The sequence below is a fragment of the Malaclemys terrapin genome, chromosome 11 (assembly GCF_027887155.1).
Source record: "Malaclemys terrapin pileata isolate rMalTer1 chromosome 11, rMalTer1.hap1, whole genome shotgun sequence".
Taxonomy (NCBI): Eukaryota; Metazoa; Chordata; order Testudines; family Emydidae; genus Malaclemys; species Malaclemys terrapin.
Genome location: NC_071515.1, coordinates 54,480,513 through 54,504,842, shown reverse-complemented (window position 1 = coordinate 54,504,842; position 24,330 = coordinate 54,480,513). Strand labels below are relative to the sequence as shown.

Below are 24,330 nucleotides of genomic sequence, written 5' to 3'. Positions count from 1 at the left end.
GAAAATGCTAGCATGGAGTGGGCTAGGTGGTAGAGTTACAGCATTTGTGACTTACGGGTTTGAATATTGCTAGTGTTGGCAAAGCCTTAGAGCAAGTGAGTTGGACAGGATTTCGAATGGCCTAGAATGGAATCTTCCAATGGCTGTTAATATCAGAAATTCGTTTTAAAATGCATGCAGTAAGCTGGTTTCATTAAATAATAAGAATTATTCCATTAAAATCTTTTACCCAATAACACAACTACCCTGACTGTCCTGCCTGAATAGCTAATACTTTGAAAGAGATTTAATTTTAAAAATTAATGAGATCTGCAATAAAAAGACCCTAACAAAATGGATTGTAGTGTATTATCCCGTCAAACAGAGTAAATAAGGAGGCACATTCTGAAAAATTCACATTTGGTTTAATGGCTTATCAACCATAGAACACAGAGTTTAATGTGTAGCTGCTGACAAAATAAACAGGAAATATTAATGTAGGTACTTTCTTGGGCTTTTTGACAAATTACTTCAAACAAAAAAACTTCAACCAGCTCAGCTGCTTATGATGAAATCTGTTTTTTTTTTTTTTTTTTTTTTTCCCCACTCTTTCATCTCTTGACTTGAATGTGTAAGTCTGAAACTTTTTTGGTGTCCAGGAGGAGACGGTAATTGAGACCTATGAGCTTTGTTCATGCCTTCTCCTGTAATGAATGATGGCATATCTTCTAGACTTCTTTCTTGCCAATCATTGCCTTATTAAATCTCATCTACTTAGTAGTGCCATCTATTTAACCATTTTAGCCTTTGTTGTGAACTCTAGGAAAACAAAGATTTTGTTCCATTACAAATGTAATGGAGCTGACCTACAATAGATATAATTACGTGTCAAAATAAGTTGACAATATAAAGTTATCCCTTAATTGCCTACAGCAGCACTGCTACAGTAAATGATAAAGAAACTTTTGTCACGCTAAAACAAATTGGCAACAGAGTTGTGAGTGTAGCTTATTTTTTCCTTAAAATAAAATTTATGCAGATAAAACAGAGCCTAACTATACAAATACTCATTCACTGGACAAAACTTAATCCAGATACTAGTAGCCACAACTCCATTAACTTAAATGGGGTTTTGCTTGTTTATGCCAAAGCTGAGTTAGCCCTTTATTTTGAGGTTTTTGTACATTGTCTCTCCCAATTTTTATTTTTATTTTTAAACAAAGCATTTGTTTCTCTTCAGCTCACTCCTCCTTTTGGTCCTGATTCAGAAAGTGCTTATGCAGGTGCTTAACTTTAAGGATGGTCTTAACTTGGATTAACTAGTTTAATACAGATGTTGTACTAAACCTGCTAAGTGTCTTCTTGTAATGTACATCAGTATAGCTTTTACAAATGTCAGAGTGATACCTTATATCACATATGCTAAGGTAAGTACATATGCTAAGGTAACATTTGAGCTTGTTAATTTTCTGCTATCTCAATTTGCATTTTCAATTCTGCATGTCTCAAGAGACTTCTGAAAGAAAAGAACAAAGGTAGATTTATTCACCTTATTTTGTTGATGGGCCAGTGTGAAATTACTCTTCACTGGGTAGTACTGGACACCTTTTTAGTTGAGTCATTTGCCTCCTCTTATTTTCATAGATATGACAGTGCAAGTAAAGAAGAATAGTTTTGAGTCAGTACTATAAATCTAAAACAAATACTTGTTTTGCACTAGGTTTCTTACTTTGAAATTTACTTGGACAAAATAAGGGACTTACTTGATGGTAAGTAACAGCATGCTTTTTTGTTCCCCACTGGCTGGGTTGTGGGGAGTTTGGGGAATGTGTTTCTTTCCTGTTTATAATTGATTCAATGCTGTTGTATTGAAAAGCTTGAATTACGTTTACAGCTGAAAGACTGAATTTCTAAATTTTATTTAAACTGGTTTAGGTTATCTGATTATCTGGCTCTTTTATTTTATGATATTAGAAGAGGCATTTGAATAGTTGAGACACTGTGTGCCACAGCTTTTCTGTGTAAATGAGGATGCTTCAGTGGTGTACAAAATCCAAGTGCCAGAGGTGCATTTGTGTCCAGTGTAGATATTCATAGCTTGCTTATAAGCTACAGACTTCTGAGATTTTGTACTTTCTTGCCAACCAGACTACTTCTGAGTCCTGCAAACTAACATTATTTTCATGCATGCTGTACATGTAAGCCTCATGACTTACAGCCAGTTTGCAATTGAAATGCAGACTTTATACAGTATTTGTTAGAAGTTAGGTTAGATTTACATAGTTAAATTTTAGCCCAGAGTACGAGAATAGACCAAGATTTAATCAGTGTTTTACCTATGTTTCTATTGGTTAGAAGAACTTGGAAACATTAAAAAAAAAAAAAAAATAGATTGTTTCAACTGTTGTTCCAGCCTGCACCTATTCAATTAGTCTGGAGATGAGGGGTGGTGGTGAACTGTAATATGAACACAAGAGCAGTGAAGTTGGCTGGGAACTCTATTAAGCCTTTGAAATATTTGCTTTGTTCAGGAAATCCAAGTTGGTTTCATGTTTCTTCAATACGTGTTTATATTGATTGGAGCGTGCAACAAAAGCTCTCAGCCATAAAAATCATTTTAGATAAAAAAACCCTTAATTTCAGGGGAGGGCAACTCTTTTAAAGTAAGGAACAGGAAAAAATATCCTCATTCTGAATTTGAGTTTTGTAATGAATTGTTACAGTGTGTTCAAATTATTCTTTTGTCATTCCTACAATTGACAGAATTTGTAAGTGAAATACTGCTAATACATGTAATCTTTCTTCTAGTGTCAAAGACGAACCTTGCAGTACATGAGGATAAAAACAGAGTTCCATATGTAAAGGTATAAGGAAGATTTTCAGATGTTTGATTTAGTTCATTTTCCCCTTCTCCCCACCTTAAACCAGCTTCTGCTTTTATGTGGGGATTTCCATTTGCACCTTCCTTAACATGCAGTTTGTGTGTGTGTGTGTGTGTGTGTGTGTGTGTGTGTGTGTGTGGGGAACAAGGAGTCTGGTGGCACCTTAAAGACTAACAGATTTATTTGGGCATAAGTGGGTTTTCAGATCCAGAAGTGGGTTTTTTACCTACGAAAGCGTATGCCCAAATAAATCTGTTAGTCTTTAAGGTGCCACCGGACTCCTCGTTGTTTTTGTGGATACAGACGAACATGGCTATCCCTATGACACTTTGTGCGTGTGAAGGCAATAGAATTTACAGAATAAAAACCCTGAACACGTGGGCAATTGTGAGGAAAATAATCTAGAAGAATTTAGAGGTTCTAATGGAAATTATTTGATACTTCAGCATTTTCTGATTGTACAGAATCCTTTTATTTGGAGTGTTTGATTTGATTGATTCTTTAATACAATCTGAGAGTAGAATCTTCTCAAGTTACCCCCCCCCCATAAACCCTACTGAAATCAATTTGAGGGCAGATTTTGGCCATCTCTCTCTTGAAGGTTCATATTGGATATTTATTTTTGCCTGAGAGAGATGCATCTTTTCATAGAAGTATAGAAAATGTATCTTTGAACATTTTACATTACTAAGTACTGAATTTACATGTTTCTAGGGCTGCACAGAGAGGTTTGTCTCTAGTCCTGAAGAAGTTATGGATGTCATTGATGAAGGGAAAGCAAACCGCCATGTAGCTGTTACAAGTAAGTGATCTCAAAGAAGTATATAAAGAAACAATAGCACTTAGTACCTATATTTTGTGTCTTGCTTAGATTAGGAAATAACACCCCAATCCATCAAAGCACATGGATAATTCTGTTGAAGTAAACAGGATTGCTTGTGTGTTTACAATTAAGCATGTGTTTAAGTACTTTACTTACTAACTCACTCTCAGGTACCAGTGTGCTAGAACAGTTGATGAATGTTGACTTTTTAATGAGGATCTGTGATGTGAGAAGATCTTTTAACTTTGGCCCAGTAAATGACTCTTGGAGACCATCAAAAAGCAAATGGGAAAATCAAGTGCAAATAGACATTTAGGGCTCATCCAGCTCCAACTGATAACAATTTGAAAACTCTTATTGACTTCAATGGGAGCTGAATTGGTGCCTCAGTTTAACATGCATTGCATTCATTGCAATTTCTTGACATAGGCTTTGTGAGATTCCTTACATTTTTAGCAGCGATATATACTATTGTATGTGTGTGCCATAAAAGGTATAACTTTTAAAAGAATGGCTTGTGTGATACTGTTTTCAAAATAACATGGAGACTGTTTTTTAAGATAGTCTTAAAACATATTAAAATATTTTTAAATACTATTTTATAATATGTATTTTAGCAGACAAAAGTTGTAGAATGAAAAGTTATGAAATATTATCAAGCTAGTGGTTTATTTAAAATCACTGTTAATTGCTGTTTTATATTGTGGGTGACTTGTGTAGACAGTCTGCTAGTGTTGACTTTAGTTATGATGTGTGTTTCACTAAGAAAATGAGCAGTGGATGGATGCACTAACTACATATAACTCACTATAATTTATTTATTCTGTCAGTCACTATTGAATAAGATGTGACAAATTATACCTGAAAAATAATTTCCAAGCTTTTACCACGGGAAAATAGGTAATTTTACTTTTGAGCAAGGGATTTCTATTAAATTGTAATTTAAATCAGTCCAAATTATAATGCTAGATTTCATAACTTCAGCTCTAAAATGTTTTAGCTTGTCCACAGTTTACTGCTGTTCAATAAACCTCCGATATCTTGAAAATGTGAATGTAGGCATCTGGTGGGTTCCAGGCTGAGGGTTTTATTTGTGAATTCTAGGTTTTGTCCATATTCCCACTATGTCCCTGCCCTAATTTTGTGATTCGTTCTAGTTTTATGATTTATCTCTGCCTCAGTTTACTCATCTGTAAAGTAGAGATAATACTTTCCTACCTAGCTGATGATGAGATTCTTAACATTCACAAAGTGCTTTACTAAGTAAACGGGGCTGTAAATCCTACTGATTTTGGGCTTCTTTGCATGCATACATTTCATTGGCTACATTCCAGATTTTTGAGACCTGAATATAACAAATAAGATTTTAAAAAGTGGAATTGTTTCCTTTTCTGTACTATAATTCAAAATTCTGGAGGAATCAGTTGGTCACAATAACATATAAAGACAGCAGAATGTTGTTTAAACAGACCTTCAAAATAATTCTGCTGTCTTTTGCAGTTTCCTTATCCCACTGCAGCAGTGGCCTGGACTGAGTTCCAGTAGCCTCAAAGTGAATAAACCTTTTAAAACATGAATTTATTATTTTGTATTATTACTGCACCCTATACCAGATCTGTAACTATTATCAAGGTGCATTATACTATGCTGGGTATGATGATGAAAAAGACAGATATCATTGACCCAGTCCCCAGACTATAGCATAGGTGCCTTTGATACAACTAGTGAGTTTGGCACAGACATATCTCATTATTCAAGTATACTTGGAAACGTCTCCCCTAAAAAAGCAAATGACTACCTCCTAGACAATTCTGGCAGTTCCTTCTGAATCCTTGTTGTTCTTCAGTTTGGTATTATCCACTGAGTAATAGCATTCTCCCCTACACTCTCACCGCCTTCCATTTTTAAAGTACTGTGTTCTTCTGGTTTTCTTTTGCCTTTCTTACCACACCTAAATAACTTCTGTAGAACAGCTTTTCTTTCTTTCTTTCTTTCTTTCTTTCTTTCTTTCTTTCTTTCTTTCTTTCTTTCTTTCTTTCTTTCTTTCTTTCTTTCTTTCTTTCTTTCTTTCTTTTGTCTATGCTTCCATGTTTCTACTACTTTCTTTAGACTAAACACCCAAATCTACTCTTAACTTCATGTCCAGCCCCACACCAAGGTGTAGAAGTCCAGACAGGAATCAACAGAGAACAAACTAGTGTCTGGGTTGAAGGTAGGGAGAGGAAGAGAAAAACTTTGGGAATGTTGTAGAGAAAGTGAGGGGAGAAAGAGAGTGGAACTGAAGTGAACACAAAGATTGCAAGCTTGGGAGAGAAGAAAGATGGTAATGAGGTCAGTGGTGATGCGGGGGTGTGTGTGGAGGGAAAGAAGGTGGTTACTTGTCTGACATCTTCTCTTGGATATCTCACTACAACCGCCAACACAATGTGGTTAGATCCAAGCTTATGTTGTATGGAAACTTGCACTGCGCCTGACCATGCTGTACCCATTGTGTGGATAATTGAGGATTCCAGGCCCCAGGGTTCTCACTCTGACACAAAAGCAACAAAAATCACTTTAAATTCCCAAACAAATTCTCTTGTGCATTTCTGATGAACATCATGGCAACAATTACATCCAGATCCATTTCAATTCAAATGCTTTATGACTCGCATCATAATTCTCAAAAACACTTGCACTCCATACCTTAACAAACTTCCTTCCCATTCCAATATACCATACTCATTCTCTTGTTACAGTACTGTTTTTTTAATAATGTATTTTCTAGCCTGTGTGTGGGTGTGTGCACATGCTATGCACTTGTTACCAAACACAGCAGGGGAATTGTCATGTTCCGGGGGTGCAATCCAGACCAGCAAAAGGCTGTGTCACCATCTGCCCCACAACCTTGTATGCCTCACAATGCTTTGCTATTGTAGCTTCCAACTAGGGCTGCTCACAAACAACCTAACAACACGCAGGCTGCACCCTGAATGTCTGTGTACAGCTACACCCCTGGTCCAGCAACTCCAACCCCAGCAGCCTGTCAGCAACACTCTAGTCAAACTGTGTCTTCCGCCAGCCTGGATTACTACTTGCAGGGTGATCCTAAAACACTCCCAGTCCCAGATTTTTCCAAAAACATGTTCTGCACTGTCCAGCCCTTTCCTGGACAGGTTAGATATTAAAGTTCTGTTGCCCTTGCTAAAGAGTCAATATTCAACAGTTTGCTACTTTATTTGGTAACTGGATTAGTTTAGATTAAAAATAAGACACATTTATTTAACTACAAAGAAAAGTTTTAAGTGAGTACAAGTATAAGGGCTGGTTCCTTTGTCATCTTACGTGAGAGGAGAGAGAGAGAGAGCTTGGGATGTTTTTGCCCCTCACTTTTATAGTCCAGTCACCCTTTGAAATTCATTTTCCTGATGATTATCCCTAGATAAAGTTCATTCCAGCTGTGAGAAAAGAAATATGAAGTCTCTTAGAGAAAGAGTTCCATGTTTGCTAAGCTGCAGATAGATCTGTTCCTGCCCCCCTTCATTGCCAAAGAATGGCCATTTGACCGGTGATTTCCAATCCGCTTTGACAACACCTGGCTAGAGGCATCATCTTGTCATTTGTTTACCCCCTCCCCAGATTTGCCGGGTAAACACACTGTAGTCATAATTTCAGTTTATGTTCATAACTCTTAATATGCATCTCATACTTAGGTTACACAAGAAGATTGATCAGTGTGGTGTTAGTTTTTAAATGATACCCACAAGGCATATTTTGCATAGAGATTATTACAGTAATGTGTAGGGTGTGAATACAGGGGTGCTTTGGATCACAGGAATATCATCTGTAATTCTGCTTTGTACTCCTAAATCTCTTGGGTTTTCATTGACTTTTTATTTTAGTGAAAACAAATTAGGATTCTCAATTTAGGCCCAAAGTGTATGCTGTTTAAGAAACATTATTTGATGAGGGTCCTTCTAAAGAAATGCTTCATATTTTCCACCCCATCCCCCCAGGATCATGTCATTTGTCATGAATCTGGCTATTTTTTTAGCCATGTAGATGGAAAATAAAAGCTCAGTCTAGAGCGCATAAATGTTTGTCACTACACTTGAGGGGCAACTGCTTTCAGAAGGGTTCAAGAAGTTGTCTGAAATTTATACTTCTGAGTAGACTATTGTGTGGAGCTTCTATGCTTATTGACTAATCACAGGCCAACTATGATAAAATGAAATAAGAACATATATTGGCAGATTTTTAAAATCTCTACAAATGGGAGTGTTAAACAAAACTATTAAGTATTATTTCTTTATAGATATGAATGAACACAGTTCTAGAAGCCACAGTATCTTCTTGATTAATATTAAACAAGAGAATGTAGAAACTGAAAAGAAACTCAGTGGAAAGCTTTATCTGGTTGACTTGGCTGGAAGTGAGAAGGTAATGAGTATGGTTTTTATCAGTAATTTTTACCAGGCTCAGAAGTATTATTGTATTCCTAAATTGAATGTGTTTTGGTGCAACTTAAATCTATGGATGTAGTTTTATGTAAGTTCTGGAACTAAACGTAGCATATCTTTTTATTTATTTATTTATTTATTTATTTATTATTAAAAGTCTAGTATGTAGATAAGAATATTGGCTCAAACTTAATCTGTGACATGTTTGGAGTTCAAGGTGGGGAAAAGCAACAGGTCAGTAGTACTAACTAGAACGAAATGCAAAACACAGCATCTGTAGTTGGTCGTTAATTTGTAATGGAGTGAATTGCAACATAATTTTCATATAAATTGACCAATTCTGTATCAGAGCATGTATCTTCATGTTTGCTGTAATGGAAGGCCGGTTTTGTTCACTAGCATCTAGAGAAAGCTGTTATGGGCATGAGTATAGACTTTCCACCAGTTTTTGTTTTTTTGGGGGGAGGGGGTCATGTAACCTTTCTGTAAGATGTTATATTGGGCCATTACTGTAATTTTAATTCAGACATATCCTATTTCCAGTGCTTCAGTTTTTTAGCATATTAGGGTGTTGAGACATTAGTATTTAATACAATTGGTATAGCTGAAAGCTACATGGATGTTATTGAGGCTCCCTGCAGATAATTTTCATAACACTGATGGCATAAGCTATTTTTGCTTTCATTTGGATACAGAAAAAAGTTAAGCAGAATGAAATTTGTATCTTTTTACTCAGAAGAATGAGCCCAAACAGAATTACAATGGAACAAATCTCCATTTTGTTGTCCAGAATTGATCTGAACATCAAAAAAAAAATGTTATTAACATGCTGTCAAACAGAATGTCTGGCTGTAAATAAATAGTAATAAAAAATTCCTTGGTTAGAAGGATTACTTCAGATCTAATTTAGGACTCTATTGCATTTCTCCGTGCTCTCCACCCACACGCTTCGCACTAAGTATTTGAGAAATAATCAAACTTGAATAGTATAGATGGCTCTTCCATAATGGTAATAGACTTTATTTTTCTCTCTTTAGAGACAAATGGGTAAAATAAATGTTGTGTTGCAGTATATTGCGTGGTTGGTAAATTAGACTTCTTCATATATTGGTTGATAATTCCACTGGAGATTGCCTTTACGTTGTGGCAGCAAAAAGCACTTTCACTTTAAATAAATTCATGCATACATTTCTTTATGTCTATTAGAGAATTCAGAATATTGTTATAGCAGTTTGGAAAATGAGTTCCCAGTTAGCTTCGCTTCATCCTTAAATTCACAGATTTGAGATTTGTTAAATTGGTTTGGGGGCATTCAGAAAAAAACCTGAAATTATGCAGCCTCTCAGTAGGCTAGCCGGTTCATGGATGGAAAATTTTTTCACTTGTCTGTGAGGTAGCATCCATTTCCCATGGCTGGATGAAGAAGTAATATCAGTCATATATTGTACCTTCAGCGGTACAATAAAAAGAAATATATGGCCGGATCCTATACTTCTTAAAATTCCCATTGAACTCCTTTGACCAAGTAAGGACCCACCCATAGACTGTGTTCCTACTTTAAGCTAATGGGAAGAGAATCAAGAGAAAGATGGAAAATGCCATTAAATAGACTTTTTCTAAGATGCTTTAAAAGTATTAGATACATTTTTAAATAACTTCTTTAGTTTGAGGGTAACATATTTTTTCTCTTCCAAGGTTCTCTATTTTTTCCATTGTCTCTTCCTTTATCGTAATATTATTTGCACAAGCTCTCATTGACAGTTTAGTCTGACTTGTTTCTGCTATCTGGTAGGTCAGCAAAACTGGAGCAGAGGGCTCTGTTCTTGATGAAGCTAAAAATATCAATAAGTCTTTGTCTGCTCTGGGCAACGTGATCTCAGCCTTGGCAGAGGGAACTGTAAGTAATCCTTTTTACTTTTTGTGCTACTAAATAATAATAATAAGTATTTGTCAATCAGTTTTCTTTACCATGGATACATGAAATAAGCTGACATCTCCACTTAGAAAGGAGAAAGGGGAGTATTAGCTTTGAACTGTAAACTAATATAGCACTGTCTTTTTCTATTTAATTTAGAAAGTATAATGAAAACTAACTCCTAATGACTACCAGTTCAACTATTAGCAGGCACCACACATCTTAATAGAATTAAAACAAGTATACGTATGTCACACGTTGCAAACTCAGTAAAGTCTAAATCGTTGGAACGTCATGCTCTTTCTAATTTGCCTATTAAAAAATATTGTTTGAAGAGTAATTTATCTGTCTTTCAATTAGAAAACCCATGTTCCATACCGAGACAGCAAAATGACCCGCATTCTTCAAGACTCCCTAGGTGGGAACTGCAGAACTACCATTGTTATTTGCTGTTCTCCCTCCATCTTCAATGAAGCAGAAACCAAGTCTACCCTAATGTTTGGACAAAGGTGAGTCCCAGCATTGGCCTGGACATTGTTTCTTCTGTCTGCCCTGCCAGCATGTTCTGAACAAGCTGAACTGCACAGTGTTTAGAAGAGAACTATGTTAGGTGGAAATTGGTTTTTAAATGGAGGCTGCAGTTTCTGTACAAACTGCAGTTAAAAAGTTTTAGTTTGTCCTGAAGGATGCTACAGAAATATAAGTAGTATCGTTGTTCCTTGGATTATAAGAAAAAATAAATGTTACAATGGCAGGAAACAACACTGGTCAAGAGTTCAAAGCCACTTCTTGTCACTGGAAGGACTAAGCAAAGTAGCATCACTTTAAAATGTTGTGGAAATGGCAACATCACTGTGTTTTTTCATCCCTGAGCTAACCCAGTAGCCAACTTCTGGTTTTGCTTCATCTGGGAAGCTTTCACTTGAGGCTGCTTTTGAATCTTTTACAGTTTAGTTTTCCCTTGAATGTGACACCTTGATGTAACTGACGGGACTGCAAAGGAAGCATTTTCTGCCGCTACTTAGGAGGAGTATAATGTGGATTTGTGTGTAATGTCTATTTCAGTAGGTTTTTTGCATGACTGGGATCTTGCCACTTTTAAAGATTTCTGGAGATGAAGGCAAGAATGGAAATGGTCAAAATGAAAATCTTTCTCTCACATTGGTCCACAAGAAACAGTTCTATGAAGTCCATGGTGGGAGTTTGTCGGGGGGGGGGGGAAATGCCAGACTCATTAAATAATTAGTGTTTTTATTATAATCTGTGGAGTCTCTGATACTTTTGGAAATTACTTGCTTTGTGTAGTGTATGACTGATAAAACAGTATGTGCTAATAATTGCTCTTTGCAATGTTATTTACTTAACCATTTGTATAAGATATTGGAATCTCATTTATCTGTCAGAAATTGGGTTATGTTTCCTGATGTGAACAATTTGCAACAAAACCCACCCTTCTGAAGGAGCATTTTACATGGGATGGTATAAGAATGTGGAAAGTTTTACCTGGCAACCCTTTATTCATTATGGCCCCATTCCAGCTTCTATTAAAGTTAATAGGAGTTTTGCTATTGACTTCAGTGGGAGAAGGATGGGACCTGTGTTTCTTAATTGGTGCCTGATGATGATGCCTTCCTTGCACATAGACAGGTGCATAAAGAGTGCAATATACCCCGGGGGTGGGGGGGAAGCGGGGGCAGGTGAGGGGGCAAAGGAGGAGGTGAAAAGGCTCAACTGAATGCACCCCTCTATGCATTTGGAGCTTTGGTGTGTGGGTGGAGCCAGAGGTGACAGTGAGTGGAGTCATTCTGCAGCACGGTCCCCTTATGGACATTCTGATGCTGCTCCAGTATTAACTTGCCCTTGGCATCTGCTAGGACCCGGTCAGGGCAGGTAGGACCCAGACATGGCAAAACAGACACAAGCTATGGGAAGCACGACTGACTTCCTGTGAGTTCTGCTGCCATTGGAGAAGAGTCTTTGTCCCCTTCCTGCTCTGTGGCACCATCAACTGCTCACTTTGAATAGGAACATGCAGAAGAACTCCCCAGGGAGAATTTTATGGGGGCTTTTGTTCTGGGTTTTTGGTGGGAGTGGAACATCTGGCCCATTGTAGTTATGACAAAATTATAATTCAAAAATCACTATATAATGGAGAAATAGTCATTTCTGTGATTACACTGAGGGATTATTATTTAAGATTTTCTTGTTCATTAATTTTGTTTTCATTTAAATGTGTATCATGCTGCAAAACTAAATAACATTTCTTGGAGACATTTGCTCCTTATTGATACTTGATAACTGAGTAGTGAAACTGAGTAAATATTAGGATGCAATAATAATAATTATAAAAACATTGCTATCTAATGGGTCAGTAGTTGTGGCTTATTGGCTTGCATACTGCCCACTGTTAGAGGTTGGGAGCAGGGAGTTACTGGTAAACAGTATGATGGGGTCACATTGCTGTCCTCTTCATAGCTGTAATTTTTTCACTTTGAATTTAGTTCATTCTGGTGAATGGTTTACACCTCTTCATAACATAACAAAATAAATAGTCCCTATTGTGCCAACTCCATCTGTCTGAATAATTTGCTTGTCCCTGGTCCTTTTTGGATAGATCCTCAGTCCAGTGAAGCAGTTAAATAGGTGCTTAACTTTAATCCTGTGAGTAAATGCTTCATTAGATTGGGGGCTAGATGAGGTTAACACTGAGCAGCCTGTTTGTACAAATAAAGGTCAGAACACACCAAGTTGGACACCATATAATTTTCCAGTTCAGTTTAGGTGAATATAGAGTAACATATTTTTAAAGCTATAAGAACATGAAAGGTACTTTTCCTTCATAAGCATGTATTAATCCCCTCTAACATTACTGGAAATGATTTGCACATTCATTGTGTGTAGATAGTGCCATATATGTATCAAAACCTCATTTTATACCACTATAGCGAAGTGTATTGAACATCGGAAGTCCAGTTTCTGTATTTGGATTTTCATCTCTATGGGATTTAAAATGGACCTTCTGTTCAGAAGGCAAATCAGTTTTTAGAAACTGGCTGACTCAGCACAGCTTGGCTAAGGAGAGCCTTGATTGCTGCTGCATGAATAATAGACGCAGTGCTGTGAATTTGTTTCACTTACTATGTCATCTGTAAAACTAGAAATAACAAAGTTCCATGCTAAAAATGCTAAGTATTTTTCTAGGAGGGGGAAAGCAATTTTATCTCAAGATATGTTTTATTTTTTATCATATATAATGTTTCTCATTTAGGGCCAGGATGCCAGCCCAGCTGTGGGTGTTGGGAGAATAGCAGGATACTCCCTTGTTATAATCAGTGGTGTTGTAGCTGTGTTGATCCCAGGATTTTTTTGTCTCCTCCTCCCTTCCTCCAATGACTGGAGAGAGCTCTCTCATCAGCATAATTAAACCACCCCCAACGAGCGGCGGTAGCTAGATCAGTGAGAGAAGCTCTCCCGCCACTATAGCGCTGTGCACACTACCACTTATGCGGGTAAAACTTTTATGTCGCTCAGGGGTGTGGTTTTTTCACACCCCTGAGCGACATAAAAGTTTTGCCCGCATAAGTGGTAGTGTAGAGATGGCCCTTCTCTCTCTTGATACATTATGGCAGCTAACTGCCCCCACCCCAATAATGCATAAGTGAACTAAAACAGGAGCTATAGTGGCCCTAATGCGGAGCAGTTCACTGTGAACAATAAGATACAAATGTGAGATTTGCTGCTGTATTGTGTTAAGATCAACTGAACAGAAGGATCTTTACTCTGCATTCTCTAAGGCTTTTCTAGAAAGTAAATGAATATTAATATTTACAGTGAACATTTTCTATCCCTATCCTTCAGTCACCAAGGAAACCAGAACGAGAACGCTTTTTTGGTTGTGCATCTTTTTCCTCCAGTAGGGCTATTTGCAGATTAGGCTACGGATAAGATTTTAAATATGAAGGGAAAGTTGCTGAATATTTTATGGCTTATGGATTATCATAATTTTTACGTTTCCTTCTTGAGGGTCCTCCTGGCCTTGGTTAGATCCTTGATGAAGCCGCATTTTCCCACCTTTAAAACATTTTACATTAAGTGGTTACGTTTTCTAGGATTAAAGGTCATCTATTTAGATCCATCTTACAATATTGAGTAGGGTAGAAAAGCCAGTAGAACACTTCAGTCTTCCTGGACATTCTATAACAGATTTAAAAGCAGCCATACTTGAACAAAAAAACTTCAGAAACAGACTTCAAAAAGAAACTGCAGAACTAAAATTCATTTGCAAATTTAACACCATTAATTTGGGCTTGAATAGGGACTGGGAGTGGCTGGCTCACTACAAAAGGAGCTTTGTCTCTCCTGGAATTGACACCTCCTCATCTATTATTGGGAGTGGACTACATCCACCCTGATCGAATTGGCCCTGTCAACACTGGTTCTCCACTTGTGAGGTAACTCCCTTCTCTTCATGTCAGTATAATAATAATAAGGCCTACATCTGTAATTTTCACTCCATGCATCTGGAGAAGTGTTTTTTTACCCACGAAAGCTTATGCCCAAATAAATCTGTTAGTCTTTAAGGCGCCACCAGACTCCTTGTTGTTTTTATTGACAGTATGACACTAGTAATGGGTGAAGAACAATCCATAGGAATGGAAATTTGAAATAGGCTTGAAAGAATAACAAGACAGTGCTCGGAGACAGCCCTGGAGTATTCATAGGCATACCATAGTAAAAAGGGCAGAGGATAGTTCTCTGTGCCAAAGATGCAAGTAATAAAACTACTGCATCCAACATGCAGTAAAAATTGCAGTGAGAATGATTGATTGTGTAGTGGCTGGGATGTGGAGGAGCAGTGTGAGAGATGGAGGTTGCTGACATAATGTTTTCAGGGTTTTTTGTTATCAAACATGTTTTTAGAATCACTTAATGGAGCCATGAAGAAAGTTTGTTAAAAGCATTACAATAACCAGGCTTTTCAGCTAATAATTATCCTGTGTCTCTGGGCTAGTCATTGGAAGTAATCTATTTAGAAAAGTAGTTTATCAGCTTTTCTGCATTTGTGCTTTACACATTGCATCTTTTGATTGTTAAATTGCTTGTCCTAGGTGTACTTGATATTCTTTTGCTTGAAATTTGTTTAACCTGATTGTGTTGCCTTCACTCTGGTTGGCTCTATAGTTGAGCAATCCAAGGGCAGTCAACACTGTAGCTTTCCTAACTAGAGCTGGTGATATTTGTGTGGGTAATAGTAAATTCACTGAAAACTGCATTTTTTTCATGTCACTGAAACTATTTGCTAATTTGAGTTGCATTTAATAAATAGTTTCAGCTAAAAAAAAAATTGGGGGACTTTTATTAAATCTAAACTGCTTGTTTTGACAATTTTGAAATGAAATGTTTTGACTTTTCATTTCAAAGTGGCATTTTGTTTCCAAGTTTAGATTTTTTTTTAAAGTTTTGAAAACAAACAAACAAACAAAAAAAACACTCCACCTGAAAACGATCCAAAATAAAACAAAACCCCCTGACATTTGTATATGGTTGAACAAAATATTTTGTATGAACCAAAACAATTTTTCCCCCTTCTGGTGAGGAAAAAACTAAAAATTCAATTTTAGGTTTAAATCAATTTTTTTATTTTTCACTTTGGCCCCCAACCTGAAAAATCAGTTATTCGCTCAGTTCTATTCCTAACTCATTTTATTTTTAGAAAACATATATTCAAAAGCAGATGCCCTGCTAATTGTCCTGCATGTTTTGGGTGGTGGGTTTTGTGGGGATTTTTTGTGCAAAACTGCAATCACTGCTGGGATAAAATAATTGCAACTGAATCAACTTCATTCATTGTTACTGTTGATATGTGTATTAAGGTTTTGCTTACTTTCTACTCTAGCAGTATAATAAGGCTTATGGTTTTGTTTATAATTGTGTATGCTTTTCTAAGGCACACCAAAGGCCTTTGGATATTAAGCACCAACAATTTAAACATTATTAGTATTATTGGCCTGTATCTCTCTTGGAGCACATCAGGCAGGATCTCTCAAGTTCAGCAGTTTTGGCCCTGGTCAGTATCTGGACGGGAGACACCCTAGGAAAGGTCAGCGTTCTTCATGTAGTTGTGCTGTGATTTTAGTAAGCGGTACTCTTACTCAGTTCTGAGACAGTGCCATATTATGGCTTTAGGGAGCAGCATGCCATTGAAGGAGCCATCTTTAAAGGGGAAGTAAAGTTATCCATTTTTACTAGCTGTGGTCACTAAAGATTTTTTTTCTCTCCTTTTGAGAGAACAGGGTTAGCCATGACATCCCAACCACATTACAATTTGGGTAATTACATTCTGCCTGCTTAAACTCTCCCTGCAAATTCAGCTGGATTTAATATTTTTGTGCAAAAGTGGTATACAGTGTTACTTTATACTGTCCAAGGTGAATTACAAAATGTATATGAAAATCTGTTCCTAACTCTACATGCAGAATCCTTCTTCTAACCAAGCTGTGAGGGAGAATTCTTTACAGACATGAGTTTTAACTAACTTGAAGAACATCAAGGCAAAACTTTCTGGTGCTGAATACCTTCCACAGCATGTTTTTTGTGGTGGTGTTGGGTTTTTTTTTTTTTTTGTTAAATATAAAAGGGATTTTTTTTAAACTTCTTTACCTCAAAGTGGTTCTGTTTTTTGAGACTTGATCCCTTTACTAATCAGTTGCTGCATTTGCTATGTGAACATTTTTATATTTAAGCTCCAAGGGGCCAAGGTGTTTAAGAGAAGAGTCAACTGTGGCATTGTACTTTATTTCCTAAGGTGCAGGCATTCGGTGTTTTGGTTCTGTTTTTTTAAATCTGAATCCTTGCTATGTTACACTGAGAAATATTGTGATGAAAACAATTTAATGATCACTTACATTTTCATGCCTTTCTTATTATTGCACAGAGCCAAGACTATTAAGAACACAGTTTCTGTGAATCTAGAGCTGACTGCAGAAGAATGGAAGAAAAAATATGAGAAGGAAAAAGACAAAAACAAGAGTTTGAAGAACGTTATCCAGCATCTGGAGATGGAACTGAATAGGTGGAGAAATGGTAAGAAACGATGAAACAAAATATGTATTTTTCATTCTAGATGTTTAAATCTTTCTTTGAATTGCAAAACAGTCATACAAGTTTTCAACACAGAAAAATACAAAATTTCCAAATGTTGATGAACTATATTGAACTGGTAAGACACTTCCATGATAAGTGATTATTCAGTCTACTAGGTCCATATATATTACAGCACCAGAAAAAATGGAACATTGGGGTACCAAGGTGGCCTAGTGAGTTAGTTCACTAGTCTCACCTCATGAAGACTGGGTTTGAGTTGTCATAAGTAAAAATTAGTTGCATCACCATTAGACTGCAGACTAGTGACCTGCTGTATTATTTGCCATAACTAGCAGGTTTTTTGCTCAGAGGAATAGGGAGTAATAAATCAGAACTGGAGTGACAGTTGTGACAGTTGTATAACTGAGTTTGCACAGCGTCTGTCTGCATTGTACTAGTCTCAGAACAGTGCTAAAGACTCACTTTCATGAGTACCTACTTTCACCATAGTGTCTTTGGAGAAACTTTAAAGCCTTTGAGTTTGGGGATGGATGTGCATAGCAGCTTAATTGATGTATTGCAGTATCTTCTGCCTTTGTTTAATTGATGTCGCTTACCACTTTGAATCATTGTGCTAAAGCAGAATAATTCCTTTCAAGATCACCACTCTGCAAAGTTGGCCATTTTAATCGCTCCTTAGAATCTTTAGATCACTTTTGTCCTTAGGGGATATGTCTACACTGCAATTAAAACCCATGGCTAGCCTGGACTAGTGGACTAAGGGGCTGTTGAATTGCATTGTAGATATTCTGACTCAGACTGGAGTCAAGGTGAAAGGATCACAGAGCTCAGGCTGAAGCTCGAGCCCATATTTCTATATCTCAATTACACGAGCCCAGGCCAGCTGGCCTGTGCCAGCTGAGGGTGTCTAACTGCAATGTAGACCTCCCCTATGTGACCGCAGATGCCTTCATTGCCCTTATGGGGAACAGCAGCCACAGCTGCCTCTGTGCTTATCTCAGTGTCAGAAGTGGTCACAATCTCTTCTAAGGGTTTGAGAGAGGATGGAGACAATATTCTTCAAAAGCTGGCTTGTCACTTTCCCAAACCGATCCAATTCAGAGTCGATAAAACAGAGGTCCCAAACTCTTCCATAGTAAGGGCCATATTTTACAGAGAAAGTCTCATGAACAATCTGCTTCCTCCTCTTCATGAGTATGTGGGCTGCTTCCCTCACATTTATGATCGCATAATGTCTGTTGCAACTACATCATTGCTTATGAGGAAAAGTAGTATTAAGGAAGTATATATTTTTAGTGTCTCTTAATGCTGTTTAGCAGTTGAGAAAATTAGGAGGAGGAGTCCATGAACCACAATTTAGGAGCCTATATAAGCAATATCAATTACTGCATGTTTTTTTTTTTTTTTTTTTTAAAGTTTCAGGTCTCTATTGCGCACTTTAGGAACATATGTAACAGAGAACTAAAACTTAAAATATAAAAAACCAAAACCACCCTAAGCCTAAATAATCAATATTGCTTTAAGTTTAGCATACTTAACAAACATCTAATTAATGGCATCTTCCACCTCACAGCAACTGGAACTGTTGACCTGACCATCAGGCTGTAACCACTTGCAGCCAAGCCTAGTAATGCCTGCCATTGTCTGGTTCATCCTAGTCTAGCCTCCACTGGTTTAGCTCATTTCCTGGTATCGTAGAAATCTCCTGACTCTTTAACACTCAGATGAAATGTTCATGCTACTGGAAATCCATAGATGCAAGGAAGATCCTAGTTTTCAACAAAGCTTTAAAAAAAATCCTATATACAGATACTAGTAATATTGGAATTGGACATGTTGATCATCCTCTCATGCTCACACTTGTCTGTAATAACTTTTAGGACAAGATCATTTTCTGCATTTGGAGTTGATAAAAACACCCAGATTGGGCAAAATATTGGTATAGATTTTTTTTATTTTATTTCATTTTATTTTTTTTGTGAAGCAAGATCTGAAAACAGTCTTTTGTTTAATTTTAACCTGCAAATTCGGTGTGTTCCAATGGCTTTGCTCAAAAGAAATGAAGGAATTTGTGATTCAATGATTTTGTCTATATTAACCACTAAATTGAATTCATTTACTGCAAATGAACACAATTTCAGGTAATTTTTCTAGAGCATAAATGGTCATATGATAGCTGCAATTACACAGTTGCTTGTCTAACTGCATAATGAATGGAAAATTATATTGTAATTTATTTGTTACTACGGCGTTCAGTGAGGTACATCTGGAGCAACTGGGCTGTTGTAGTCATGAAATCATATAGCATTTACTTGGTAAATAAGTGTGAAATTTATGAACAGAAAATGTAATGTTAAGATTTTTTTTCCTATAAGAGATCTTCTCTAATGTGGTTTTCACTGTGGTTTGTTACAAAATAATTAAACTAGCATAATAAGAATACGTACTATTATTATAAGGCATCTAGGTCCAAATTCCGTTTTCAATTAAACCAGTGTAAATCTGGAGTAACTGCACTGAAGTTAGTGAGCTCCTTTAGATTTACACTGGTGCAGCTGAAAGCAGATGTTGGCCTCTGGAACTGCTATCACTAATTGCACAGAGCTCTGTCCTCTTCCAGTGTATCAACAGCTTCTGGAAGTAAAAAGCTGCACAGCAAATTTTGGAGCTAGACCCATTATTTCAGCTGGCAAGACTGCAAGCAGTTTACAGTATCTTTCATAAGTACTAAAATTCACATAGGGTCACAGGAAGGCACAGTAGGAGATACAAACATTTATAAAGGATCTTATTAATTTCTCACCTTTATTTTTATTTTTTTAAATCACTATTTTCCAGCATGGAATTCTACTTTCTGGTGCCTCTAGTATAGCTGGATATCTCCTAGATGTGAATTTGGCATTAGAATAAGCAATCCGTTAGAACTGCATTAGAGACTGTCAATCTGATCGCCTGCCTGCCTGCCCTCCTGTGGCTTTCAGATGGAATTTCTGTGGAGATCGGTAAATGTGCTGTTCTGAGTAGCACAAAGAGTGGAATTGCTATTCCATTCTTTGCATAGGGTTCAGTTCATTTAGCGGGAGAGAAGGTAATTTGGTAGATAGTTTTTGTGTTTGAAATTTCAACATGTAACTGCTAATTTATGGGATTTATCTACTCCAGCATTCTGACAAATACAGTAGTGACATTTCGACAAATAGTTAACTGTGACTATCTTTACTTAATACTTGACTGCAGTTTTTTTCTTATTAAAAATAAACTGTAATTATGGGAAAAACCACTTGAATGGGGTCATTACAAAAAAATTTTTTTTACTTCAGCCAAATCCTGTGTGTTTCTGCAGCTAGTAATCGAAAGGTTAATGTATGCAACGCACAAAAAAGGCTGGTAATCTGAAGTAAATGCACACCAGTGATTTGGCATGGACAGATATGAAAACCTTTGAATTTGTGGTCCGAAGATAGATCAGTTACACTTATTCTGAACATCATATGTAAAATCTTCATTGGGAAGAGGCAACTGCTTTTGATTTTGCTGAAAGCAGGAGAAATCAAACCTTTCCGTTTATATAAATGCTCTCTTTCCCCAGGTGTTGTTTGTGGTTGTCTTCCTTATTACAGTCAACTGACTGTAATGATAGCTTTCTTGGGCCATCTCTGGAGACTCAGGCCACTTCCGTGCAGGGAATATTTCTCCATTAGTGCAGTGAAATTGCCATGGAGACCGTTTGTCTGGTGTTGGGTCTTGTGTAGTGCTGGGAATTTATAGTCTCCTAATATCCTTGTATGTTTGATTCTATGTTTGTTAAATGTAACTTTCCAAATCTCCTTTCCATCCTAGAAGGACAGTAGCATTTTAGAAAAGGGAACACAGATGCATGGCTGTATGCAGAGTAATCAGCTCTTACAGCAAACTGTCTTTTTTTTTTTTTTTTTTTTTTTTAATGTATGCACTTTCTCAACCCAATTCTGTCTCACTGGCATGGCCTACAAGCAGATTAACTGCAATCAGAAATATATTATTGGCTGGCTGTCTGACCTTTGTTTAGTGGAAGGCTCCATAAAAGGTGACTTTCTCTCCAAATGAAGCTGTAGTAGAAACAAAGATGTGTGCACAAATCCCAAGGACAGTCAGTCAGTGCCAATTAAGTGTGCACGTACCCAACGACAGAATTTGACTTGTGTGTTCCAGTAAGAAGGATAATGTCATATAGTTTTAAGATCCAAATTTTGGTAGTGGTTGTTTTTCCACACAAAGCAACATGAATGAAAAAGCTTTTCTTTTTTAAAAAAGAAAAAAGAAAATTAAAATGTTTGAACTTCTTTTGTACAGGTTATTTACAAATCTTGGGAACCCAAACGTAACAGCACTGTTCTAATTCCCAAGGCCAGAAAGTATCAGCTTTCATTGTTTAATATGAGCGAAATGCAAAAGCTAAATCAATAGTATAAATGGTGAAAAATAAATTAAATTTAACATTTTCAGTATTAATCGTATAAAGTGATATCAGCAATGTAGACAAGGAATTTTTTGATGTAGGATTTCTATAGTGCTTGATTTTGTGTTATATGTCTAATAATTTTGTAATTTTTTTAAAGCTTGAAAATTTTATTTTCTCACTAACTTTGTCTGATTACATCTGGGAAACATTGATCATTACACTCCCAGCCCCTATTCTTTTTCCCAGGGTTGAATTACCATGTCTCCTTTTGTTTTATTACATTTGCGTTATTTACTTTACTTAGCAGTGTTATGGATAGTGTCTGCACAGTTGACAGGAGTGACTGCTAGTTATTTCATCTATGGAACAACAATTTGGTAGGCTCTGCCTTAAACTGTAGCTATTCTCTAGATTTAAAAAAATCTTCATGCAGAATAGTGGAATTTAACCTTCCCCATACAATACACTCAGTATTTACCAACTAGAGGAGTGTTCCCACAGATTATAATGAACACCAAGTCAATTTTTGGCATTAACTACTTGCCTGTTCCTTTTCAATGAATTGCAACAGACTAGTAATTGGAACGCACATATGTTTTTGTAAAGAAAATATTCTTCAGAGAAAATTCTTCTGAAGAAAAAAGTTTAAAAACATCATATCTAGTTTTATTCTGCCACTGCATACCAATCTAAATTATTCCACTTTTGATGCCCGGAGTTACAATTGCATGTCGCTTTTTCCTGTTTCAATCTCTGCAACTGTACGGGAAGTTTGCTGTTTTCATGCAGCTGTTTGATCTTTGTATTCCTATAGCAATACGTAGGGGTGGGAAGGAGTGGACAACAGGAAAATGGGGAAAATAGATACTTAAGTCTAATACGCTTTAAAATGAGTCTGATTTTTTCCCCCCCTCTTACTTACCATAACTCCTCCTCCTAATTGCCAGTGTGGGGTGTGGCCATCCCGTCCCTGAATCTGGCTGAATAGCTGTTTTTATGGTCTCTTCCTTCAGGCTCCTATGACTTGCGCTAGGGACCAGTGTGACAGCTGAGTTCCTGGCCTCTTGTCTAACCCTTGTTTTCAGAAGTGCCTCTATTTTTCATGGATTCTAATGACCAGCTCCCTGTAACTGTTTCCTCTCTGCCACTGCAGGAGAAGCAGTGCCTGAGAATGAGCAGATCAGTGCTAAGGACCAGAAAAATCTGGAGCCATGTGACAACACACCCATCATTGACAACATTGCACCGGTTGTTGCCAGCATCTCAACTGAGGAGAAGCAGAAATACGATGAAGAGATTACCAGTCTGTACAGACAGCTGGATGACAAGGTCTGGAAATTGTTTCTTTGAGTCTGCTCTATGTACGTAAACTGCTTCCCAACAGTCAATGGGTATATGTACCTAGCTGTTGCATTATCAGTGCTGTATCCTTCCCAAACTTCAAGCTGTAGTCCTTTCTATTTACTATTTAGAATAGGCTTTGCCTCCATCTTCACAGCCTGGGAGTGATGCGCACGGCTGCCTACCCTCACAGTGGGGAGAGGCACCTATGAGGCTACCCCTCCCCACAGGTCGGGGGCTGTTGGCTTATTCCAGTTTTTATATAGTTTTAAGAAATGTTTTCTCTGCTATATACTTTTATTTAAACTAGTCTCTGTGTGTGTTCTTGGCTTGTAAGCATATCCTAACTGCCTTCAATTTTCTTGCTCAAAGTTGCTCATTTTCAGTCTAACTGTAGTGTGGAACTGTGAACTGCTTTAGGGATTTCTCTGTTGTGTATAGGAACTTTGTTCTCACTGCTGTTACTCTTGAGTGCCTCTGTTTATGGTAAATACTGGTCTTATGGATTATTTTTTCCCCTTATGCAGTCCCACTGTGACTATAACTGCACAGCACAGTAAATAGACTTCAACTTTTCCGTTACTGGTGAATCATCCTAAAAACAGTAGGCTCATCTGATATCTACAGCTTGATATTTAATACACACTAGCTGATATGAAAATAGAACAGGGGAGAGCCTTCCAGCCCCGTTTGATTTTTTTTTTTTTTTTTTTTTTTTTTTAACATCTAGTGAAATTTGGCACAAGAGCCATATAATTGAAACTCACTAAACCTCTACCAATCCACCATTTTACATAATTACTCAGTGTGGAGGTCACAGATTTTCTATATTTTCATTTTGAGCCCCATGAATTTTCTTTCTGGGTGGGTAGGAAGCAACCCAGGATTCAAAGTCCCATCACCAGATCTGCTGTATCCATCTATTTTACTCCACACTCTTTTCATGCATGTCTCTATACAGCTCTCATTGAAGTCTAGGGAAAGCTTGAGATTAATTTGTAAGGTTCTGACCCACTTCCTCCTGAATCCCTCACCTTTTCCAGGAGATCCAGAACCCACATCAGTTATCTACCACCTCATCTCAACATTATTTAGGAGAAGGCAGGGGTGGGAGGGAAGAGAGCATGAGATACAAATATTAGATTTTAATTTAACAAGTAAAATCTAAGACCATCCTTAAGGTCTTCTAATGAATGCATCTTGTCTGATCTATGTCAGTCTCCTAGAATGCAAGTACCTCGGGACAGGAGTCTTTTATTTGTCTTGTGCAGGTCCAATACATTATCAGTACTTCTCAAATATATGATAGAGCAATTTATTGGGCACCTATCATTCTGAATAGTTGGGCTTGGGTGACAAAAGAAAATACTTCTGTTTGGGAGATTTTAACTATAAGCATATATGTT

The 24,330-nt window shown here is 37.1% G+C and overlaps 1 protein-coding gene across 1 annotated transcript in view; it reads left to right on the top strand.

Moving 5' to 3' along the window:
- Positions 1–24,330, top strand: part of KIF5C (kinesin family member 5C) — a 123,240-nt gene that overhangs the window by 54,527 nt on the left and 44,383 nt on the right. The window contains exons 5-12 of the mRNA XM_054044542.1: positions 1,700–1,748; positions 2,788–2,843; positions 3,576–3,663; positions 7,979–8,103; positions 9,916–10,020; positions 10,399–10,547; positions 16,973–17,121; positions 22,737–22,912. Of these exons, the coding sequence (XP_053900517.1) occupies positions 1,700–1,748; positions 2,788–2,843; positions 3,576–3,663; positions 7,979–8,103; positions 9,916–10,020; positions 10,399–10,547; positions 16,973–17,121; positions 22,737–22,912 (897 nt within the window). The remainder of the gene's footprint in view (positions 1–1,699; positions 1,749–2,787; positions 2,844–3,575; positions 3,664–7,978; positions 8,104–9,915; positions 10,021–10,398; positions 10,548–16,972; positions 17,122–22,736; positions 22,913–24,330) is intronic.